Below are 20,473 nucleotides of genomic sequence, written 5' to 3' on the forward strand. Positions count from 1 at the left end.
TTTATACAGTACAACATGCAGTATAAAAAATTCAGAACCCTAAAATACGTTATGTATGTAGTTTTTTATTATTTCTGACGTTTCTAGTGAAATTTCTAGTTTTAAACAAAGCGGCAATTATATTATATTTATAAAAGATCTACATTAGATTAACGTTTTTTTTTATTAAGTATATACACAATTTTCATTTCGAAAAAAAAAAAATCAGTACTTTATTTGCTCTTATAAAACATTTCACGATTATTCAATAACACTGGTGAATTCTCGATTTTGAATAGTCAGAAGGTGTGAATTAAATTTCTCTAACAGCAGCTCTGACTGCTCTAGCTTTAAGGTGCATCACAGGTATATATTAATCTAATATATATATATATATATATATATATATATATATATATATATATATATATATATATATATATATATATATCCGTTTCCATAGTAACAATTTACCCAGGAACTTGTATGGTGGCTGCTTCAAATAATGAGATTAAAAGTATGTAGGTGAAGTATTTTGTGAGGAGACATTTATTTATCATTAATCAGAATACTTTATTGATTTTTTGGGTTGCAGTTGGTCACAGTGAAATGAACGTTTAAAAAAAAATTTTAATACATATGTAATAGAGATATAGAGATATACAAATTATTAATGGAAGGAGTCTCCAGTGTCAGAACATTGTATCAGTGACAGTAAAGCTTTTGTTGGAACTATAGTTTATAACTGTTATAGAGCGAGTTATAATGAAAACTTACTAATTTAATGTTCTTTTTTATGGTTAATGTCAGTAAACTGCTGTGCTATAAGTGGAATAAAACACATTGTGCTGTTATTGAAAAATGTCCCCTAAACTTTCAGTGGTAATGTTCAAACATTTTCCATTTAACATTATACATGTAAGTACACTACTTTATTCCTCATGTAATGAGCTGTAAGGTAAGGTTAGATTGTAAAGACTTCGCCAGGGTGGGCTGGTTATCCTCTGCCAAGTTTAGTAAGTGGGTTTATTGTTTGCCTGCCAAGTGAAATGGCATCCTGTGCGGTTTGAAGCATTTATTTGGATTACGTTAAAATGCTTTAATAATTTCTAAATTCCTAGTTCAAATTAACCAGATCATATACTCCCCATACTAAAGTATTGGGACACTGACATTTCCAGCTGTATGTGGTTTTCCCCAAACTGCTACCATGAAGTTGGAGGCACGCAATTGTATCGATGGTATTTGGATGCAGTAGCATGTAAATTTCCTTCACTTAAACTTGGAGACCCAAACCTGTTCCAGCATGACAATGCTCCAGCTCCATGAACATATGCTTTACATGGTTTGAAGTGGAAGATCTTCTGCTATAGAGCTCTAACATTAATCCTGTTGAACACCTTTGGGAAGAATGTGAATGCTGACTGCAACCCAGGCCTCCTCACCTCACCTACATCAGTACCTGACTTTATTAACACCCTTCTGGATGAATAAACACAAATCTCCACACACACACTCCAAAATCTAGTTGAACATCTTCCCAGAAGAGTGGAGGTTCTTGTAACAGTAAATGGGGACTGAATTTAGAATGGGATGTTCAAAAAGCACATTCCAATCCTATGGTCAGGTGTCCACAAACTTTTGTCCAATGGTATACATCATGGAGCGATCTGCTTTTAAAGACTGCTCCTTGTCATCAAATGCAATAAAAATAAAAAAGATTTAATGTGAAATAGAATATAAGAAATAAAATAAAATAATGTAAAATTGCAATGAAATACAATACATTTTAATAAAAATAATATGAATAAAAAAAATTTTATTTAATAAATTAAATATAGGCTATGAACATGTATTAGCATTTACATACCAGCTTTCCATATGACCTTGTTTTTGAGTTTCTAAGAGACAATTTTCCCCACCAAACACCTTCAAAGCTGCTTCAACATGACAGGCAATTAACATCAATGTTCCTGCTTAACCACAAAAACTCTGAAATACAGCCCGGGTCCTGCGCTCTGGAGAATGTATAATCATCCGGTGTGAAACCCCTTTCTGGAAACTTGATCCTGGTGCAAATCTGTTGTTTTTAACAGGAGAGAAGACAGAAAAAAAGACATGCCATTTTATATCTTGCTGATCTGAGATCAGTTTTGCTTCTCGGGATTCGAGGAAATAATGCTTATCTCAAAGCAGGTGTTTAGGGATAATTCTTCTAAAAAGGAGTGGACAAAGTAGAGTCAGATATCCAGAAGCCTAGAGAGAGCACTGAGAGGTCATTAGTATCAAGATGAAAGAGAGACCACATTGACCAACAGATCAAGTCAAGTCACGAAGCTTTTATTGTTTCAACAGGTGATGATGAGAAAGTTTTTGCCTTTAACATTCCTTCATGACAGAGTGATTAGAAACTGAATTTTTTAGTGACTCAGGATTTCAGTGATGGACAGGTGACTGGAGTCCATTCTGGATTTTCCACTCATAGTAAAAGTTGGTGCAGATCAGCTGCTTGACCCTTTGTTGACCTGGAAGATGACTGAGAGGTTGAGTTACAGGAACAGGCGGGGAAGGGGTTTTGCACATTTGATCTCTGAATAGTCATCTGGCACTGACAGACAGCTGAGGATGCCGTGCCAGCAATACCTACTGTTCGAGCTTTATTCTCTGGTGAACCACTGCTGCTCACTTCTCTCCAGGCCTCTATTATATTAATGTACTCATTTTGAGAGAGAAAAATCTGTGAGGCGCCACTTCTTTTAAGGAGGAACTGACTGAAATGTGTTGTGATGCACACAGTTTATCAGAACTCGAATTAGTCCATATACAAAAATAAAAAAAATTTCAAGGTGAGAATAGAAGGACCAGGATTTTAAATAATACCACTAAAATTATAAATACAGTACCAAAATCTTAATTCAATTTACTGCCTCACACTTTACTTAAATACCGTTCCAGTAGTTTCACTGTTATGCATTAATGTTTTCAAATAAATAAAAAAGAAATGAAAGCGTTAAATCCTCAAAATGACAAAAAAAGGTCTCTGTATTTCTTCCTCGATTCATTGGCTGCAGGTTGCTCCAAGACCAGCGGTGGAGCCTCCAATTTTGGAAAATGACTCTTCCGGATCATGGGGCTCCTGGAGTCATTGGGGTGAATGCTCTCGCTCCTGTGGTGGTGGAGTACAGGAACAAAGCAGGACCTGCTTACGCATTCACAGCCCTCCAGCCACAGTTTATTCCACCAGACAGGGTCCTCACTCGGGGAACAAGGATCCGAATACTGTCATATCTATGTTAAGGCCCTCTGTGCCCGTTCATCAAGGTAATAGCAGGCCTCTTCCAGATGCTCAGGGGTCACACCATAGCAGTCGCGGAGAGACCAGAAAGCAGCAAAGTGAAGCACGGCCTGGGAGGAGGTACTTGCTTTTATTTGAACCATTTCTATATTACTTTAAATGTTTTTTTGTATAGAAGATATGATTTAATAGATACGGGGTGGTATCAAAAAAAGGTTTGACACTAGCTCTGTTTACTTTATTTACCTACGTTTACACACTGTCACCTTCACCTTTAAATAGTCCCCTTTGCACAGCAATACAGCACTCCCAGCGTTCCTGACACTTCTGGAATATGTCCTGGAAATCCTCTTTTTTCAAAGCATGTTAAGCATCTTCAGCGATTTGCGCTGAATCTCCGCAGTCGTGTTAAATAGGTGACCTTTGAGTTGGATCTTCATCTATGGAAAGAGTTGTCAGTATATAGACATGGTAATGCATATGGTCAGAATACTGTAGCACCAGTTGCACAGCTCCTGATGAACACAGGACAATGTCTTTTGGCGCACTGACCTAATGAATGTCGGTGCTCCCTGTGACTGTGCATGCAGCCTTGTGCTGCCATTTGCTGGCTTGTTACAAAACTAGTCTTGAAACTTTTTTGATACCACCACGTATCGTTTAATAACATTTGATAACATCTTGATCTTGATCTGGACAAGTCACTGTAAGAGGACAGGATTATTATGTAATAGAAAATGTATATGTAAATCATTTTCTCTTCCAATTTATATCTGTAATAAAGGCGAGGCAGCAGCACTAGGATCAGCCCAGGGATGTACGGTTACGGGAAGATGCCATATGTGGTCTCTTCACAGAAAGACTCTGGACAAACCATGTACAGCCAGCGACAGCTTCGCTCGCCGTCTGACTACAGACACAACAGCTATAGACAGAAGCACAGAAATGCTCAGCAAAGTCAAAATACCCATCACACTTCGAGCCAGCAGGCATCCTGGGTTCCCCTCCATCAACCGAGCTCGGATCTCCAGTCTCAGGTTAAGCAACATTCTCCTGGCGCTCTTACATCGGGTTTTATCCAAGCTTCATCTCCTGGGAGACCTCATAACATGCTAACACTGCCCGCCTCCTCCTGTGTTGGAGTTTCCAGCCAGTACAAGATATGCAATGGAAATGTAAGAATCTTGAACATTACATATTAAATATATTATTCTCCAGAGTATTGCAATTCAAATGTATTCTGAATAAGGAATATAACACTGTAGTGTGGAGGAAAATAATGTATGGAGTTCCACATCACTGTGGATTTGAATGTTTTGCTATATCAGTATGTGCAGTAGTGTTTTATATGTTTTTTTATCCATTTTTAGCTACATACAATTAAACAATTACGTAGTATGGTGCGATCAGCAACGCTGTGCTATAATATAGCGTACAGGACCTTTGAGGACGTAATACATCTGTAATGATTTTGTCCTCAAAACGTTTTAGTTTTGCTATTGTGTGTCAAAGTTCCAGTGCTTGTTGAGGCAGAGAGGATTTTGGTATGTGCGTATGTGTGAACGAGGTGGGAACTGACATCTCCTCAGAGCGATCATAAAAACTATCCAGGGGGCGGGAATGTTACAGAGTCAGTGGTTTAGGCTCACGCCTTTCTCTGACAGCTATAAGATTATATGTGGAATTGCCGAACGTGAAATGGCATGAAATTCGATAGAAGTGCTTCTGAATGGTTGTTGTTTCGTTTGCTGCTTTTCGGGTTTTTGAATAAGGTTTTGGAAAAAAATTGTTAGAGAACTATCAGTTGATATAACGTTATAGGAACACTGCACTACATGGACAAAAGTTTGTGAACAGCATAAGATTTGGTATGTGCCTTTTTAAACGTCCCATTCTACATTTAATCCCCATTTGCTGTTATAAAAACCTCCATACTTCTGGGAAGATGTTCCACTAGATTGTATAGTGTGTTCGTGGAGATTTTGCTCATTCAGACATCACGGCGTTAGCATACAGTTGCTGATGTAGGTGAGGTATGGAGTTCTCAAATGCAGTCAAGGTTTACATTCATCCCAAAGGCATTGTTTAGGGTTGAGGTCAGAGCTCTGTAGCAGGCCAGTCACGATCTTCTACTCCAAACTACGTAAACTATATCTTCTTGCTGCTAGATTTGAGCACATGGGAAAAATCTAATGCTACACTCAGTGATAACTTTTTTTTTTTACTCTTTGTTGTGTGTGTTAGCCTTGTTCCCCCACCAGCAGAAATATCAGGGACATCCAGTGTTCCTCCTATAACAATCACCCCTTCATGGGTCGGCTTTATGAATGGGAACCTTTCAACGAAGGTAAGATTTTCATGTTGCTTCCTATCAATCTGTTGTCTTCCAGATATTTTGGCGTCTTTGGCGATATGTGAACCAACACGCAGTGTGACTGTTGCTGCTTTTTGTGCAGTTTTGATACATTTTCTATCTTCACTTGAGCTCCACAAATTATGTATTAGCATCACCAGGCAACAGGAATCGCACACAGAGAGCATTTACAGAGTTTGGACGGTAATAAGATGAGCACTTAAGACACACGTCAAAATGTCAGCTTGTTTAATGAATGAAAGGATTGTGAATAATGCAGCTGGAATGTAAGCAAATTAGGGTTGTTATTGGGGATGTTACATTTTAATCCTGCTGTTTTTCGAAGGTGCTAAAATGTCCTGTCATGTCAGTGCATAGTTCTGATATGCGGGTCATTTCTGGCAGAGATTACATGTTTACCTTAAAGCAGGGGTGGAAATGCAACCAAAAATATGTCAAGTCAATTGGCCAGGCTTATTTATTTATTTATTTATTTATTTATTTGCTTAATCTTTCAGTCAAACCACTTGAATTCATACCTCTAATGACATACGATGATGTAATTCATAGACTTTTACATCTGTACATTGTACCACAGATATTTGTACTGTATATCACTATTCTCTGGGCTGCTGTTAACTTCTGACCAATCAGAATTGAGAGTTCAGCATTTAGCATGGTGTAAAAGTTGTAAATGGATTTACAATATATGAACTCTTTAATATCTTCTTATCATCTTTACTTGCCATTGATTGACCCCTAATTGGTCCCTGGTTAGTGTATAATCAGTGATCCATCAGTTTGGGAGAGATTTGGAAGGGATTTTTCTTTAAATATGGCTGAAACGGTACGGAAAATTCACAGCTCAGTATGATCTCGGTTTTAAAGTCGTGGTTTGGTTCAGTACAGTTAGGCAGAAGAAATGCGCAACATAAAATTGCTTGTCTTTTTTATTTTTCATTAACATTTGTGAACAACAACAGTTGACATTTTTTAAAACAATTTTATATATGCCTGCTCGGTTTAATACTATGTAACATATATAAAAATAAAATTGTATAAATCAAATGAATGCAATATACTTTTTTATTATATTATATTATATTATATTATATTATATTAGATTAGATTAGATTATATTATATTATATTATATTATATTATATTATATTATATTATATTATATTATATTATATTATATTATATTATATTATATATACTTTTTGATACCACCTCGTATATAATGTTGTTCTGTGAGTATATGGTTTGTTTTTATTTGCCCAGTGACTGTCTGTAATTCTTAGCAGTTCCTGGAGATCAGCTCTGTGAGCTCAACTGCCGTGCGATCGGACACCGGTTCTACGTCCGCAAGTCGGAACGAGTCGACGACGGGACGCCGTGCGGAATCAATGAGACCGCCATGTGTGTGGCTGGGACGTGTCAGGTAGGAAAGATGAGTCTCTGGCATGTGAACATACACAGATGTTGCCTGTTGATCTCTCTGTACTTATATAGTGATGCTCAGTTATAAAGTTTTATGAGAATTTAATGGAATTGTTATTATACAATTATAAATTGAAAAGCATCTCCCAGATTTTACCTGGAAGAACATCTCAGTGGTGGACATGTTTACAGTTGCTGAAGATGATTACAATCAAATCGTAATCTACAACTATAACAATATAAGGTTTGCAAAGGACACAAATTTCCACAGCAATACAAATAAATATATACTGCACACAAATTGGCTGCAAAATGCACTTTTTAATGCTTGAAATACGTGTGTGGTCTACATGGATCAGAACACAAAATCACTGTTTACGAGTCATTAATGGATTGCGGTAATCGTGTAATTGCAGTAATTGTTGGATACTGTATGTAGTGTATTAATGTTTAAATCTCTGGGCTATTATAGATGTTGTAGAGTGTTAAAAATCACTACATGCACAATACGGACAAAACTATGTGTTGGGACACCTGACGTTTTTTTTAACACTATGTGGTTTATCACCAAACTGTTAGCACAAAGCTGAAAGCACATAATTCTATCCAGTGTATTTGGATCCAGCAGCATAAAACTTTCCTTCATTTGAACTCAAACCAGTTCCAGCATGACGATGCCCCTGTGCACAAAGTCAATTCCATGAAGATTTGCTTTACATGGGGTGGAAGATCTTGAGTGTCTTGTTGCAAGAGCTTTTGACCTCAAACCTATTGAACATCTTTAGGATGAAATTTTCACGCTGACTGCACCCCAGTCCCTCTCGCCTCACCTACATCAGTGCCTGACTTTACTAAGACCCCAATAACTGAATGAATCTCACAGACATCTCCACAAACACACTTTAAAATCTAGTGGAACATCTTCCCAGAAAAGTGGAGGTTATTATAGCAGCAAATGAAGACTAAATGTGGAAACCACATACTGTAGAAACTTGTGGTCAGGTGTCTACAAATGTTTGTCTATATAGTGTATATTTTAAAATAATTAAAATAGCAAAACACCAACTTTGTATCTTGCTTACCAGCCTGGGTCTACAGTACAGTAAAGTAAACCAGAAGAAGGTAAAAGTCTTAAATGTGTAGAATGTGTGATGTGGAAATTGGCTTTGCATTGTGTCCTTTCTCTGTGTTGTTGTTCACCCACCTTTAAAAAGCCGTACAGATTCTGTTTGATTAAAATAAATTAAGTGTATAGTACAAAGGTTAAGTCTAGTAAGTGCTGTGAGTGAAGCGGCCAGCAGGAGGCAGTAAAATACAACCGAGTACAAATGTCAGTCTGAGGATTTGCTCTGAGAAGCTCAAGACACTGACAGACTCAAGACACACACAGTCTGTTACAATGGCGTAGGACTAGAATTAGAATGAACGGTTCTGCATTTTACTGAACAGTTCATTGAATAGCACACTCACAACAGTGATGGGTCTATGAATGGACATTGGGTTCCACCCAGAGTTTCCTTCTGAGTCTGGTTTCTCTCAAGGTTTCTTCCTTATACCATCTCAGGGAGTTTTCCTTACCACTGCTGCCAATGGCTTGCTCATTAGGGCTAAACTTTTAGGCACTAAATTTTTATGCACACACACACACACACACACACACACACACACACACACACACACACACACACACACACACACACACACATACCTCAGGTGTTACGTTTGCACGTCTAATTTTGTGTTGCCTCGATTCCAGTAGTTTTGCTTTGTTTGTTTTTTTTTTATCATAAATATTCACTTTTTCAGAAAAACACTACAAGAGCTGCTGAAATCAACCTTGCAGTCTCAACATTTTTACTCTTAATGCAAGCAAAATGCAAAAATAATAATCTCTTTTCCTACCTTTAGGATTGACAAATCTTTCTACAGTCTCTTTACAGTAAAGAAAGCATAAGGAACGGCCCTAATGGCTGTCTTTCCAATGGAAAAATGTGATTAAATTCCCTCAAGTGCCACTTTCTGCTGAAAAAAAAATGGCCTAGTGTACTTGAGGTTGCACTTCCAGTGGGAAATACGAGATTCAGTGGCCTATAAGCTCCTCTACATGGAGGAATGAGATGAAATGCCCTGTAGGTGCTCCCACATGTTTAAAAATGTGTAGAAAAATGAAGTAAGTGGTCCTCAATAAGCTTTTATTGCTTTTAGGATTGTAAATCACCAGTAGTTTTCTTTGCCTTTGGGGCTGTGAATTTGTGGGTCGTTAGTGGATTTTAATGCATTTAGGATTTTGTGGAACACTATGGGTCAAGAGTAGGTTTCCTTTCCCTTGTGTGTGATTCTGTAACAGTAGATGCATTTACATGGAGAATTGTAATGGATTTAAAAGTCTAATCCGAATGAAAATGTTTAAAAACCTTTCTATAAACTGAAAAAAATACAAATTCCTCCATGTCAACGCATTAAACCGATTTCAAATTATTCCATTAGTTACGATGGATCCACCTACGATTTTTCTTACGATGTCGAGAGCGAAACGACAAAATTGTAAATATGTATATAAAAATTATAAATCTGCATGAAGCAGGAAAGGCTGTCACAGTCACAGCACCATCTTCGACTTTTTTGACTTACGATGCGGTCGTCGTAACCTATCTCCATCGTAAGTAGAGGAATACCTGTACTTTATAACACCTATTACTTAAGGGACAAAATGCACTTCCTCAAATCTCCATGCGATCATCCTGTTCACCTGGCATCCGTTTCACACCTCGCATCGGCCCAGTCTTCATTCCCTTGCACAATATGTACACAAACGTTTTTTACTGTGCTCTTGTGAACACCGAATTTAATGGCCACAACGCGGTTTTCCACACAGTTTCCGAGTTTGTATAAAACAACCGCAACACGCATAATTAGAGAAATTGGATTCTGGGGCAATACATTTCTCTACCACTCCACACAATTGTGTGAATGACCGAAGTTTAATTTCCATTCCAGGTTACTAAAGTCCAGCAAAACAAACCGCTTCTGCTTTTCGGTGATAGGATTGAGATGCTGAGATTTTGAGATTGAGATTTTAATCTTCTTCTTCTTTCGGCTTCTCCCATTAGGGGGCGCCACAGCGGGTCATCCGTCTCCATACCCCCCTGTCCTCTACATCTGCCTCTTTCAAACCAACTACCTGCATATCTTCCTTCACCACATCCATAAACCTCCTCTTTGATCTTCCTCTTTTCCTCCTTCCTGGTGGATTCATCCTCAGCATTCTCCTACTGATATACCCCATGTCCCTCCTCTGCACATGTCCAAACCATCTCAATATCACCTCCCTCACCTTGTCTCCAAAACGTCCTACATGCGCTGTCCCTCTAATAAACTCATTTCTAATCCTGTCCATCGTCGTCACTCACAACGAAAATCTCAACATCTTCAGCTCTGCTACCTCCAGCTCCATCTCCTGTCTTTTACTTAATGTCACTGTCTCTAAACCAATCGGAATGATTTTAATCAGAATGACAAAAAAGTGTAAACTTGGCTAGTATGAGATGTGATTCCTTATGCTCTGTGACTGTGGACCACCAGAGGGTTTTAATATATTATATAGAGCTCCTAAGGATTTGATGCTATTGATAATGGGATTTCAGTGGGATTTATTGCCTTAAGCGCTGTGAATGTGTGGATGGTGGTAGATTATGATGCCTTTTGGGGTTGTGTGTGACTCAATCGCTTGCCACTGGCTTTCACTAACTTGAGCTGTCTGCTGGTTGTGTTATGTTGAAGATATTGTGTAAAGGCCTAATTTCCATCAGGTTGGTATGGATGCTCATGTCTCAAAGCTTTGGTTATTGTCTTGGAGGAATGTGAGCGAGGGCTGATCGGATTTGTTGTCGCTCCTGGGAATGCAAGGCATTGGAGATTGTTAGAGGTCAGCATCGTAAATTACGCCACCACACAGACCAACGCGTGCAGCCAACGGTGATTAGCTGAGTGGAGCAGAATCAATGGTATCATGTGATCTCTGTTGGAGCTCTGGTGGTGTTTTACGTGCCATAAGTTAATAATGGTTAACAGGCAGGGTGGTTCTGTGACAAAGCATTCTTAGTGACATACTGAAGGAGCAGAACAAAATAGTGTAAGGAGGCATAAATTATTCAATTTTAACCATAATAAAATCTCTACAATAATACTGGTAGTCACTCCGTCATTTTCTGTTACAGACCAAAACGCACTCTATTAAAGAAAGGAAAATGATGTGGCCCTCAAGAAAAAAGTTTCAGGACCCCTGCTTTAGAAAGGTTTCTATAAAACCAAAAAAAAAGAAAGTAAAGAAAAGAAATGGGAAAAAAAAGAGAAGAAACATAAAAATTTTATTCTGCCTAATGTGACATGTGGATTATTGTTTATTGTTTATCTTCTGCTTTTACGAATTGAAAAGTGATATTTAAAATGATTTTCGTTATATGTTTTATATAAAATCTATATAAAATAGTTCCTACCTAATAAAAGGAAATGACACGTATTAGGGAGCGCAAAATGAGAAGTGAATGACCAGAAGTTACACAGACCACAAGAGTGGAATTGTACATTGTAAGCGATTTGGATGAGAATTTTTTTTCCTTCAACATACGTTACTGTGGGACACGTGTTTACAGCATGAATGAAGTCCGATCCTAAAACAAACCCCACACATGCAAACCACATTCAGAATATAGATGTTAGTCTTAGATACCAAAACCATTTCCTTTCAACCATATTTGTTGTGTGTGTGTGTGTTTGTGAGAGGGCACTTGTGGTTGTTTTTATGCTACAACCCTGTTCCTTCATCTCAGTCTCCAACATCACAACAGCGTCAGAAAGAACCAGCAAATAAAATCGACCACAAAATGTCATATGCGGTCCCATACATAATGAAACTGTGTGTAGAGCTTGTTTTTGGACCGATGTAGACACTCAATCAGAAAGTGGGCACAACTGACTTTCCCACAGGACTGGCTTCCTCATCTGTCTCAGGCTGAGAAAACAAGAGCTTTTGGAACTGCCCTTCAGGCTGGAGATCAAACATGAATCTCTCGAATCTTTTCTTGGCTCCAGACAAGCTGGAGTTCTCTAAAATCCTGCAGAGATGAAGGAAGTAAAACCCTGTTCATATTGACTCTCCAGCTCAGCTTAGCTGTGGTTTTTCATGCTGGAATTTCTAGGCAAAATACTCTCCAATATGACATATGCAGCCTGGCATACGAATCTGAGCATGATTCTAACTGCACCATTTTGACATGCTCTGACTTTAGCTTTTTAGCTTGTCATAAAAAAAAAAAAAAATAGCAGTCACCCTTGTGGTCGTATTTCACACTATGACAACTTGTCAGACTCAGATGAAGATCTGTAGGGTTTCTCCAACTCCAGTAAGACCTCTGTGACTAAAGACCAGACAGCCCACTGTGTGTAAAGAGCACTTTATTGCTCTTTTGGCAGCTTTTTATTCAGAGTTCTGACAAAATTTTCTCGAACTTTCCAACCTTGGAGCAATATATTACATTATATTCACTTTCTCTAGGGATAGATCAGTACTAATACTGGTATTGGGTATTACATAAAGCCAGATGTGTCTGATTGGATTAGATTAGATTAGATTAGATTAGATTAGATTCTACTTTATCGTCATTGCACAGGTTACAGTACAAGGCAACGAAATGCAGTTAGCATCTAAACAGAAATGGATTTATTGTATACATTTTTACAATTTGTATTATGTGTGAGGTTTTAGCTTAGTGGTTAAGGCATTGGATTTTGGATCGGAAGGTCACATGTTCAAATCCTACCGCCACTGCTGGGCCCTTGAGCAAGACCCTTAATTTTTACTACAAGCGAAATATTTACTGATAGCGAAAGCTGAATGAAAATAAATGATGATATTTTATCGTCAGCTTCTAGAGAATCGGACACGGTGAAAACACTGAAACATGCTTAACTCAGAGATGGACAAGAATGGTTTTCCATTAATAAAACAACACCTGGTCTTCTTGACTGCGACAAGGTAACTGATATAGCTAGCTAATGACTCCATGTAAAATTTGCTAGCTGTCATTATAAAAAACTAGCCCAATGATTCTCAAAGCACGAGACATGCAAGTAAGACATGCACATTTATACACCAGGGAGAGTACACTTATGTACACTTGACTTTTTTACTCTGAAAAAAAAAAAAAAAGACACAAAAAGAAAGACAAGCAGCTCCCCTGAACCCCCTGACAAAATTATTTTTTAATAAAGGATTCTTCAGGGGTAATTCAATGTATTTGCTTTCTAGAGGGGAAGTCTTTCTGCTAGAGAAGTCTTTCTGTATGCGGAAACATTATACATTTTCTGAATAGGCGAATAAAAATGTGTTTCTCTATGTGAAGGTTTGTAAATTGGCTAGAATTTTGGGTTTCTGATCAGAAGTTCGTGGGTTGAATTCCCAGTATCACCAAGCTGCCACTCTTGGGTTCTTGAGTGAAGTCCTAAACCCTCTGTGCTCTAGTAGCACTGTATCATGGCCGACCCTGTGCTCTGGTCCCAGTTTCCTAACATTGCTTTAAAGTGTGACAAGTATAAAGAACTTTTTACCATTAACAAATAAACTTTTTTTAGACTTCCATTATACTGTAGCAAATGACTGACCGAATGATTGTTTTCTCCATTAAGAAAAAAGTGTAGAAGGATGATGTAGATAACTTTGTAGGGCTGGGCTGTTCTTTTAAAGCCTGGCTCATGTTTTACTGCATGCAGACATGTCGGTTTAGAGGTGTTTTCCAGGCTGTGAAAGTATACAGGCGTATCCCGGCTGCTCAGAAAAATCATCTTAAGCACCTGTGTAAATCTATCCTGATAACCCGTAACCCTTCTGAACTTTACAAATGCTGAATGCAGACTTTAATGAATAAAGTGGTGATATTTGAACAAGCAAAGAAGCAAAAGTCTTTCTTTCTTCTTTCGCTGTAGCTTGTTTTGATCTTCTCTTCAATGACCTGAATTCCACTTCGCTCAAAGAGTAAAAGAGTCGAACAAATCCTTCTGCTTTGGGGATGTTTTGTCAGATTATAAGGGATTTTCATATGAGGAGACATGTACAGTATGTGAGAGAACTACTGTGTACAAGCTACTGTACAGTATATCGTTGAATGCCAACTACAGGAATATTAAATAAGATAAGGCAGAATTACTTTTACATTTACCCTGAAGATCTTCATTTTAAAATAGCAGCAAATCCTGAAGTGTTTTATACTTCTTTACATTTCTTATCAAAAGTTTGAATTTGTTGGTTTTGAGAAATAGATCCATGTTCCTTTTGTTTCTATGCAGCAATCAAAATCATTTAACGCTATGAGGATTTACTTGAATGCAACAAATATATTTCAATGGACAGATGTTTTACATTATTTTCATTGTAAAATCTTCCCTTAACATGAATAACAGCTTTACACACTCTCGGTTTCCGATAGTTCGTTTTTCCAAACATTCAGGCTGAAATATTTTGCCGTGTCTCTTGTAAGACTTGCAAAAGATGTTCTTCACTAGTTCATGCCCACAGCAGTTTATTTGCTCTCTAAATAAAGCTTACAGAGCTTGGATGTACACTTGGATGTAGACTGAATCTCCTGATGGTGAAGTATGGAATAGCTGCCATGTTGGTTCTTTTCACCAGGAATATTTCTCCAACCTTCCCTGCTTCAGAACAACTCCACTCCATTAAGGTTCTTCCTCCATGTGTGACTGTGGCTGTGAGGCCGTCTGATCACATCTTCTCTCCTGTTCTCCGTCTTACACAAGTTCTTCTGTTAGAGCCAAAATTGTCATGGCTCATGTGTCCACAGAACTTTCTTCCAGTCATTCACTGTACAATTTTTATGTGTTTTTGCCTTATTAACGTGTTTGTTGCATATAAGCATAAGAAACATGCATGTCTTTAAAAAAAAAAAAAACTACTGGTGGCATTAAAAAAAAAAAAAAAAAAACAAGAATGCCATTTTATTGTCTATCCTTTTAAAGTTACGGTTAATGTTCTGCAACGCCCCCAAAACAAGCTCCTGTTCTCACTTACAGTATGTTATAGCAGCTATAAACAAGTCATTCCCTCACTAGCTTCACTTTCTTTCTCTTTAAATCAAAAATTACTGCTTAGCATGTTACCTAGAAACCTAAAAATTCTCTTTCCTGAAGACTTGCCTATGTGACAACATGGAGAGTAGAGTACGGGAGATTCCTCTCTTCAATGAAAAATAAACAGTTTTTCTTACAGAAAAGTTTTTTTCTTTATTCAATAAAAGCACATCTGATTTGATTGTGTTTACTATAAGGTTTACATGATGTGCACTGTCCTGAAGATAAACCTACGATTTGAATTCCAGCGGCGCATCGCTCAGAGCTGCTGTTATAGAGAATTTAAGAAAACTGTTCTATACACAGCATTTAACACAAATCTCACCTTCCCAATGCGCCGGACATGCGTGTTGTTCTTGGACATGTTCCTTTAGTCAGGTTTGACAATTAGGACACTGAAAAGTTTAGTTTACAGCTTCATTCCTGCAGTTTCCCCAGGAGTACACGTTCCCAGGCAGCCCCTTAGCAGAAAAAGCTGATCTAGATAAAGGTAGATCTAAAGCGTTACAATGATGTAGAAGTGTTTTTAGAGCTCTGCTTTGATTGGCAGCTCTGTCCAACCTCTGCACTCATCATCTGACAGCTGTAGTTCTGTTGAGAAATGATTAAAGCCAGGAATGCACATCCAGAAGGAGAGTTTGAGAGACGTCTGGAGACTTGCAAAGTGCCTTTAAATCCCCACAACCCCCACCACCCCACCTGCGACGTAACCATGGGAAAAAACTTCCTGCTGCTACCTAAATCCTCTTGTCTTCCAGGCTCCCTCAGTATGCTGGAGCAGAAGAAGCTTCTTTTGTGAAGGAAGAGAGCAGTTGAGAAGGTTTCATGTGGGTGTTAGGGTGTATGAGAAATCCAGTTTTGGGAAAAAAGAAAACATTTAACATGTGGTTCTTGAGTTTTCCCCACTGTTCTTATCTCTCTTGCTTTCTCTCTTGCTCTTTCTTGTCCCATATGTCCATCTGGTTTATGCATCGTGTCCCGGGTGTCTGGGGTGCTCTTCTAGAAACTGAGAAACAGGGGATCTGAAAGCCAGTCACTATGCAGCAAACACATCTGAACACACTATCTCTCATCTCTTTCTCACACAAATGCACACCAGCAGCCATGTTTCTGTTCTGAGCTCTGAACCAGGGAAGGAATGGAGGGAGTATGGGTCTCAACTCATGGGAATCATAAATCATCCCAGCACTAAAATATGTCTGCTGCTGGTGGCGTCTCTGTAGCTTACTGCTTTTTCTAGTTCTTCTCACACACTTCTGATCTCGCTGATTTATTCCGACTCTGTCCATCTGACCATTACTTTATCTCACCTGGATGTTGTGGATTTGTACCTAAGGACCGGTGTGATTATAAAGACTAGTCATGCGCTCATCTCATGACTCTTTGAATCTGGTTCCTCTCAGGTCATACTCCTCAGGTCATCTCAGGCTACTTTTTCTCATCACGCTCTATATTCTTTTGAATTTCTGTATGCGATCTATAGTAATAAATGTGTTCTGCTGTTCCTCAGTTTTTCCATTTTCATGCACCCAGATGTTTACGCCAAGCTTTAGAACTGCACCCGGGAGTTTAGTGGATGTCTTTCTGACTTGTACTTTTAACAATTTTAGACAAATCATCCCATGTTTCGCATGCTCCCAAACCGGGGTGTCATTTTAAACTGGGCCAAAAATCACTTTACACCTCTGGAAACCAAAACAAACTGCATTAGATGAACGATCGCACGATTTCAAATCCTTATTAAATTCTGAGCTGAAAATGAACAGCATAGTGAAATCGCCTGCACTTTGGCCTCCCTCACCTTGTCTCTAAAACGTCCAAGTATCCTAAGTATTATGATTATTATGGCTATGGCTTCGTTAGGAGTGATGAGGAGGGACAAGATTAGAAATGAGTTTATTAGAGGGACAGCACATGTAGGACGTTTTAGAGTCAAGGGGAGGGAGGTGTGATTGAGGTGGCTTGGACATGTGTAGAGAGGGGACATGGGGCATATTGGTAGGAGAGTGTTGAGGATGGAGCCACCAGGAAGGAGAAAAAGAGGAAGGCCAATGAGGAGTTTTATGGATGTGGTGAGGGAAGACATGTAGGTAGATGGTTTGAAAGAGACAGATGTTGAGGACAGGGGGTATGGAGACAGATGATCCGCTGTGGCAATCACGCAATCGGAGAAGCTGAAGAAAAAGAAGATTTGATTCCAATTTATAACAATTTTACACATAGATATTGTCACTAAAATCTTGTAATAGATTTAGATTCTGTCATGAACACGCCAGAAATGACAAACGGAAGAGATCTTGAGAAGAACCAGACTCAAAAGGGAACCCATCCCCTTTTAGATCAAACCAGATGTACATGATGTTCAGTGTCAGACGATGAGTCCTGATTGTGCCCAGAACATCAGCGCTGTCATTTTTAGAATGAAAAAAGAAATCCAGGTGAAATTATTGAGATGACTGAGAAATGGTGAGACTTGAGCTGGAACTGTTTTTGTGGCATGGAAATCTTTTATCCATGTGGGACCATCCATGGCGTAATGCTCCAGGCAGAGGTAAAGCATCAGAATTTTACAGTTCAATTACTTCAGGGTTCTCTATGGAGAACATCCAGAGCAGCTGAGAATGTTACAGTTGCTTCCTGCTTTTCTTGCTATCAGTTTTCATTAGACTTTAAATCAAGCAAGAAATAAAAAAAAATCTTATGTTTAATATAAACTCTTAGATGCCTAAAACTTGAACAGGAACCAGTACATCTATGTTCCTTGTATACGACTGGACACGGCTCAACTGGCCAGATGAGGGCTGATTGGCAGAAACTAGGGCCAACGTTTTCCACAAATCCAGCATCATTGTACAAATGAACCGTCAGCAAACCAGATTTTATACAGAATTTTTATTTTTATTTTAACATTTTTCTCAGCAGACAATTTCCTGATTTGGATTCAGTCTTTGCAGCACTATAAAAAAATTCCAGTAGTGGAAGAATTACATCATTCCTGTTATGGAAAACGTATAGATTGTGTACCCAGTTTGAAATGGTAGCTCAGTGGTTAGGATGCTGGATTTAATTGAAATAGCAAAAGAAAATTGTGAGTTTAAAAATTCCAGCACCACTAGGTTGTTGCTCTTGGGCTCTTGAGCAAGGCTCTTAACCCTCACCTGCTCAGTTGTATAAATAAGATACATGTAAGGCGCTCTGGATAAGGGCATGTCCCAAATGCTGTAAATGTATAGGCTTTAATATGACAAGAGTAAAACAAATGTTTTTATATTTCTACTTGTACAAAAGCACTGGATGGGTTTCTTTCTCATAACATCTAAGGGAGTTTTTCCTTATCACAGGCTGCTCATCAGGGATAAATACACACCATTCACCTTGACTGTTGATTTCTGTGAATCCTAAGCCTAACCCTAACCCTAACCCTAACCATAACCCAAAGCTGCTAACCCTAACCCGAACCATAACCCAAAGCTGCTAACCCTAACCCTAACCATAACCCAAAGCTGCTGACCCTAACCCTAACCCAAAGCTGCTAACCCCAACCCTAACCCTAACCCAAAGCTGCTAACCCCAACCCTAACCCTAACCCAAAGCTGCTAACCCCAACCCTAACCCTAACCCAAAGCGGCTAACCCCAACCCTAACCATAACCCAAAGCTGCGAACCCCAACCTAACCCTAACCCTAACCCAAAGCTGCTAACCCCAACCCTAACCCTAACCCAAAGCTGCTAACCCCAACCCTAACCATAACCCAAAGCTGCGAACCCCAACCCTAACCATAACCCAAAGCTGCGAACCCCAACCCTAACCCAAAGCTGGTAACCCTAACCCTAACCCTAACCCAAAGCTGCTAACCCCAACCCTAACCCTAACCCAAAGCTGCTAACCCTAACCCTAACCCTAACCCAAAGCTGCTAACCCCAACCCTAACCATAACCCAAAGCTGCTAACCCTAACCCTAACCCGAAGCTGCTAACCCTAACCCTAACCCTAACCCTATCCCAAAGCTGCTAACCCTAACCCTAACCCTATCCCTAACCCTAACCCTGTCTGTTGTGAAAAGCGCTATAGAAATAAACTTGACTTGGATATACTTGGTCATAAGTATAAAAAGCAAAAGTTCTGCTCTATGAGAACTCTATGTGAATGATGGATGCAGGTCTCTTGAACATCACACTTATCCTGTATAAGGATAACTTTTTACATTTTACGTTTACATTTTTGCCACTGTCTCTTTACAACAGTTTTACTGGAGGAGCTATTTTGTGTTTTGTGTATTATCTTGAACTGTCTTGTGTTGTCTTTACACTGTTTGCACCAGGTTGCACACATGCAGTTTATGTGGTGAGGACACCTACTAGTCCTTCACCCTGTGCTTTCTGTTTCTGTAATTGTCTTTGTATGTAGCATCAGGGTTCGGGAGGAACGTTGTTTCATTTCACTGTGTACTGCTTCAGCTATATAAGGTTGAAATGACAAAAAAAGCTCCTTGACTTGAACTCTTTCTATATGTACAGACACAGTGAAAAACACTTTACTACACATACACACACTTTGACCCAAAACATGTGGTTATGCTTGTGCTCACGCTACAGCTTCTTATTTAACACAAATTTAGTTTAATTACTTCGGAACTGCATGTTTTATTGACATGTAGTGGAGTAAAACGTTACTCATTGTGGTGTAATGAAGTCAAAGTTTCATTAGTGTCCACTGTAATATATATGTGGTGGTATCAAAAGGGTTCAAGACTGGAAGTCTTCTTTTGGAAGTGAAGAAAGTAGTTAAATTGCTGTGGAAAAAAATATTTTGTGTGTTTTATTTGTCTGTATCTGTGTATATGGTTGCCTCTTTACTAGATGTTTCCTCTGATTTGTGGCCATTCTTCTTCTAATGCAGTATACAGCAGTAAAAGTGATCACACTTCTTTTCCACTTTCTTTGTAGGACACTGAAATTAATTAGGTGTGAATTTGTATTCAGTCTTTTTTTTGGACACCGGCACTCCTTTGCAGCTCTTTGTCTCACGTTAATTAAGTCATTTAAAAACGAGAAACTCAGTGCACTTCCTGCGCAGTCTGGTTTCCTCGTTGTAAAGAGCTACTTGTTTGGCCTCGCTGCGCTCTAATACATCTCCCAGATGCACTTCAAGTGTTTTTCTTCCTCCTTCTCTACGACTCCTTTGCCAAACTCTTCGCATATGTGCTCATGTGACAGCGTTGTCGAAAGATGCGGTGTCGATAATAACACGCACACACATAACCA

General features: G+C 38.8%; 1 protein-coding gene across 2 annotated transcripts in view; it reads left to right on the plus strand.

Moving 5' to 3' along the window:
- Nucleotides 1-20,473, plus strand: part of adamtsl7 (ADAMTS-like 7) — a 48,599-nt gene that overhangs the window by 2,561 nt on the left and 25,565 nt on the right. Inside the window, exons 4-7 of one of the 2 annotated variants that reach the window (XM_046863850.1) lie at nt 3,051-3,394; nt 4,059-4,449; nt 5,519-5,621; nt 6,931-7,070. In XM_046863850.1, the coding sequence (XP_046719806.1) occupies nt 3,051-3,394; nt 4,059-4,449; nt 5,519-5,621; nt 6,931-7,070 (978 nt within the window). The remainder of the gene's footprint in view (nt 1-3,050; nt 3,395-4,058; nt 4,450-5,518; nt 5,622-6,930; nt 7,071-20,473) is intronic. The other variant, XM_046863851.1, reaches the window with a different exon arrangement.

Source organism: Silurus meridionalis, chromosome 13 (assembly GCF_014805685.1).
Source record: "Silurus meridionalis isolate SWU-2019-XX chromosome 13, ASM1480568v1, whole genome shotgun sequence".
Lineage (NCBI taxonomy): Eukaryota > Metazoa > Chordata > Actinopteri > Siluriformes > Siluridae > Silurus > Silurus meridionalis.